The 5,000-nt window shown below is 42.8% G+C and overlaps 1 protein-coding gene across 1 annotated transcript in view; it reads right to left on the reverse strand.

Annotated features, from left to right (window-relative positions):
• The window catches only part of LOC143121399 (prolactin-releasing peptide receptor), a 33,927-nt gene that overhangs the window by 1,717 nt on the left and 27,210 nt on the right, over positions 1-5,000 (reverse strand). The window contains exon 3 of the mRNA XM_076281759.1: positions 2,758-3,135. Within this exon, the coding sequence (XP_076137874.1) occupies positions 2,758-3,135 (378 nt within the window). The remainder of the gene's footprint in view (positions 1-2,757; positions 3,136-5,000) is intronic.

Genomic DNA, 5,000 nt, shown 5'->3' on the forward strand with positions numbered 1-5,000 from the left:
GGCGGAGCTGTAAGATATATGACAGAATCCTACACGTGAGATAACTTCGTTTTTAAGACAATTGATTGGTCAGTGGGCGGTAGATTATGCAATTTGAGCTATAACTTAGCACATAACCTCCTCCCGACCAGGTTTGGTTGACAGCATAAGATACCATGGTGATATAGTGACACTAAAACAGATCCACTTTCGTGTCAGAGCATACCCACTGATCAAATCAGATAAACTCACCCTGCAGGAGAGTTTACTAAATAACCAATACAAACAGTTCAGATCAAATCACATAAACTCACATGTCAGTGGTTCTCAACCAGTGTACTGAGGCAAAGAGGAATTTTGAGGGTGAACTGTTGAACCTACAATATATAACCATGCAGTCATAATGGCTGTTTGTATTATTATTATTATTATTATTATGATTATATTAGCTTATTGTCACTGCACACTATGGCATGGTATAATTAGAGAAAAATAAACTGAGAAAATTAAGATGCATATAATGTATAATTTATGCATAATTATAATAATATAAGTGGACCATTGGCAAAAACTTAATTAGGTAGTAAGTACAAGAATGATATGCAGAGATATAAAGTCTGACTAAGGGTCATTTAAAAACTCTCTCTACCTCTTTCTCTGTCTCTCCCTCTCTCCCTCTCTCTCTCTCTCTCTGTCTCTTTCTCTCTCTCCCCCCCCCCTCTCTCTCTCTCTCTCTAAGCGTAAACACTGTTGGGTCAGCTCAGCGCTCCTACATGCCTCGTGATAGCTCAGTCCAGTTCCGTTCAGGCGCTGGACACTTTGCTCATTGATTGGCTTTGCACTAAATTGGGTGGTAATTAGTGTTAATGTAACCGGCACTCCCTGGCTGGAGAGAAACAAACTTCGGTTCTGACTGACAACAGATCAGGGCCAGAAACTCGGCTTGTTTCGCTCCATGAATACTAATCACCTCAATCTCTGGTCCTCTGTGGTGGACGTGATAAGCAAACTTAATTTCAGGAGGAGTAATTCAGTGAGATTTCATTTTCAATTTTTTAACCAGCACACCTGCGGCAGGGATACCAGGTGGCAAAGACGACATTTAAACACCCAGAGGTGGACAGACACTAATGGCAGTGATGCCAATAGCCATACCATTGTGCTACAAAACAACAACGGCTACCACCACCACTACTACTACAATAGCTACAATAGCTTTTCATATAGAACCTTTCCTACTGTGAAAACAGCTGAAAGAGGTTTACAGAAGATATTTTCAGATCTAAATCACAAATCATTTAATTTCTGAAAGTTTGATAGAATATTTCCATTTCCATCCATCACACATTCTGCAGGCGGTAAAGTGGCCATACAGATCAAGAATAAAGGAAGTTGTCATCTCCATTTGGATCGGTAACATTTTCCAGGAGAACTTCAGCTATTTTTGACATAGGGCCCTGTTGTTTGAGGTCACCAAGTACTGTTGATTAGCCTGGCTAACGTCAGACCTCATCTCATTGAGATGGGGTCTGGGAACTAGACATTCATTTTCTCGTATTTGAATTGTGGTTTACGAATGCCCAGAGCCGTTTATTTGGCGCTACGAATGTCTATCAAATGCGTCTGTACGTAGCTCATAACGGCTTCGGTGTGTCGTCATCGTCTTGCTGTCCTCCCTCCGTTCTGTGATTGGTCCCCTAACTGAGGCGAAAATTTGCTCCATGGAATCCAGGCTGCCTAGCAGCGTGAATAAAATTGCGCACGTAAGGCAGCATGGGAAAACCCAGGCTAACTGTTGATAGGAAAAATAAAAAAAAACGGTGAGTGCAATACACCTCTGAAGTTCACCAACAAAAAAGAACCAAAGTTGCCATCTTTGCCCATATAAGGAGATCCGGGAGTTAATTGAAGCTAACTACCTATGGGAAGTTGCATTGCAACTTAGCTCTGGGGTGGCAAAAATCTAAGTTTGCCATCTTAACGTACCAAAGATCACAAAACATCTGCATTTCAGAATTCTTCGTCCCCGTCTAGTTCTATGGTGCAATAATTCAAAACCCCCATCACAAGATACCGGATCTCAAAGATGGCAGCTTTTTTGTAGGCGAACTTCAGAGGTCTATTAACCTGCTGGCGGCTACAAAGCTATGCAGGGTGTTTGTGCCTCTTCTGCATCCAATGCAGTTACAGGTATTTTGGCTACTCTAGAACTCCCCCTAGCGTCGCAAAATATTTCTATTTTACCTTGCCGTTGTAAATAATCCTCCATTGTAAATACCTTCCCCCTGGACATGGTATGTGCAATTGTTTTGCAGCTGCAGGGCTAGCAACAGGCAGGGATTTATGATACATATATTATTTTGTAATTTGTATTTTATTGGGTTGAAGAAAATGGCTTTTTATTTTGTATCAAAATACTTGTAGGTGTGTATGTTTGTAGTTTAAAAATATTGTCAAATATTTTTGGTAAAACCAATACTTTTACAATGTGATTACATCATAAAAGTGCAAAACAATGAATGTAGCCTTTGACTGGTACTGACTCTAATGTAAGGTTGCTCACACACACAACTTCAAGTTTCTTGAGACCTTTAGCCATCGGTTTCTGACAGAAACCCTATAAATCCAATGTTTGAACAGTTTAGTTTTTAAAATCTAAAGCAGCAGTATCAGAACAGATCAGAGTTTTTTATCTAATGCAGCTGTATGAAGATAGAATGTCATTTAGTACCAGGTGGGCGTATGTGTGGCATTTAACTATTGCACGTTCTACCCCACCTGTATGAGGGGCACCAGATGGCAAAGCGGGCGTCCGAATGCCCAGCCGTGCGGGTCAAACGCGTATGAGGCGGTGAGTGGCACGCAGCTCAGGCACATGAGCAGGTCGCCCGCCGCCAGGTTCCCGATGAAGAAGTTGGTGGCGTTGTGTAACTTCCTGTCGACAACGATGCACGCAAGCAGGAAGGCATTGCCCACGCCAGCCACCATCACCACGGCACCGTACAGGGGCATGAATAGAGGCTTGAAGCGTAGCAGGAGCTGCGTCCCTGAGAACATGGCCAGCAGGTCCGTCTGGTTGCCGGGCGACAGCCCCAATGTCCCCTCGGAGTCGTTGGCACCAGGGTCCATTATCGTCATCATCAGGCTCGACTCATCCTAGAATGTGCCGCAAGAGTGAAGATGTGCTTTCAACACATTTACATACATAACAATATTAACACAATGTCATGCTGTCATTTTTATTGTGCCCATGGGACCTATGTCATGCTATCATTTGATTGTGCCCATTGGACCTATTTCATGCTGTCATTTTTATTGTGCCCATGGGACCTATGCCATGCTATCATTTGATTGTGCCCATTGGACCTATGTCATGCTATCATTTTGATTGTGCCCAGGGACCTATGTCATGCTATCATTTTTATTGTGCCCAGGGACCTACAGTATGTTCCAAAGGTCCGATTACAAAAATGTGGTGTCCTGCATCCCAAAGCACCTTAGCAAGACGTGGTCTGAGTGACTGGATCACATGCCTTTGGTGTTTGTTTATACGTGCTCTGATTTCCCAAAGCAAATTTAAAACGTAATGGTCTAAGCTTCGTAAACTTGTCTGCGGACATTGCCCTCATTCCACTCAGACTCTGATAGCAATCAAACAACGTGTGAAGACAGCTCCGTTTGCATGCCCACACTGACTCCCCACAGGAGCAAACAGCAGGTTGGAGCTCAGGCTTAAATGGCTTTCTTGAGCCTGTATAGGGGAGAACTGCTGGGCTTACAATTGTCTTGAGCCCAGCCCAATACTGCCCAGAACCTGGAGCGCATGTGACCCCTCACAACCAGACGATTACCATAATGAATGCAACAGCGTGTTTGTCTCTGCATCACTTATTATGGCCAGCGCCCAGCATGAGGGAAAATTCCCTCATGCTGGGGAAGGTGTATGTTTTACATCAGTAAAACATACACCTTCTCTCTCTCTCTCTCTCTGAAATTCAATGGAGCTTTATTAGCATGACTGTTTGGGTAGAGAAAATAGAGATGCAGCAATGTGGGTATGAACACAGAATAAGCAATATAATAATACTAGGATGATAGGTAGGGGGGAGTGTATATGTGTGTCAGTGTGTGTGTGTGTATGTGTGTGTGTCCGCGCGCACATAATGTGCATATGTGTTTGTTAACACAAAGATAGGTTTATTTAAACCGTGTGACATTTGAAGACATATTGAGCAGAGGGCCATTCGCCAAGAAGTATGGCCCCATTTTATCATTGTTTTCAATGTCTTCAAAATTTGGTATGGTTTTTCTGGAAGTTAATGACAAAAAATTTATAACTTTAAGCCTTAAAATGTCATATTTTTCGCGGTGAAGAAGTAAAAGTACTTCACTGTCTCAACCTTCTCTGCTGACAGTGACCACTAGGCAGCCAGGTTTTTCTGTGTCTGCCTTTTTTTCTTCTGCTAGGTTGTGGTCACTGAGCCTCTACTAGGTCAGGATACGCCTCTGTTTTATATCTCTTCGTATCTTTCTCTATCTCTCTCTCTCTCTCTCTCTTCCTCTTTATCTCTCTGTGTCTACACACACACACACACACACACACACACAGACACTTTTAAGTGGCTAAAGCAAGTTCAAATGTTGCAAGTTTTTTTTAATCCTAAAAACTGGAAACTCAAGCAATGAGACACGGGGTGCTAAGTCCAATCCCCTTATCACTTCCAGCCACCGACTTGAATTAGTTTCTCCCCCTTGAAGATGCATCAGTGTGTGTTTGTTTCGCATGCAAAGAGCAGCACCATTCTTTCAGCTCGTCACTCGCAGCGTTTCGTTCAGTTTGGTGGCCGGGAGTACACCGTCAAAAGGCTTCAGCTCAAAACAAACGCACAGATAAGAGCTCCACTCCTACCTGACAAAAAGGACTCAGAAGTTAATTCTTCAAGCAATTTCCTTGGTGGAAAATGCCGAAAAGAACATTTTGATAGTGATGGAATAACCACAGCTAATGCATTTGTTCAAAT

This window comes from Alosa pseudoharengus, unplaced genomic scaffold, assembly GCF_046254945.1.
Source record: "Alosa pseudoharengus isolate Yale_2024_CS ecotype anadromous, Long Island Sound unplaced genomic scaffold, YU_APseudo_1.1 YU_APseudo_1.1_scf_13, whole genome shotgun sequence".
Classification (NCBI taxonomy): Eukaryota; Metazoa; Chordata; class Actinopteri; order Clupeiformes; family Clupeidae; genus Alosa; species Alosa pseudoharengus.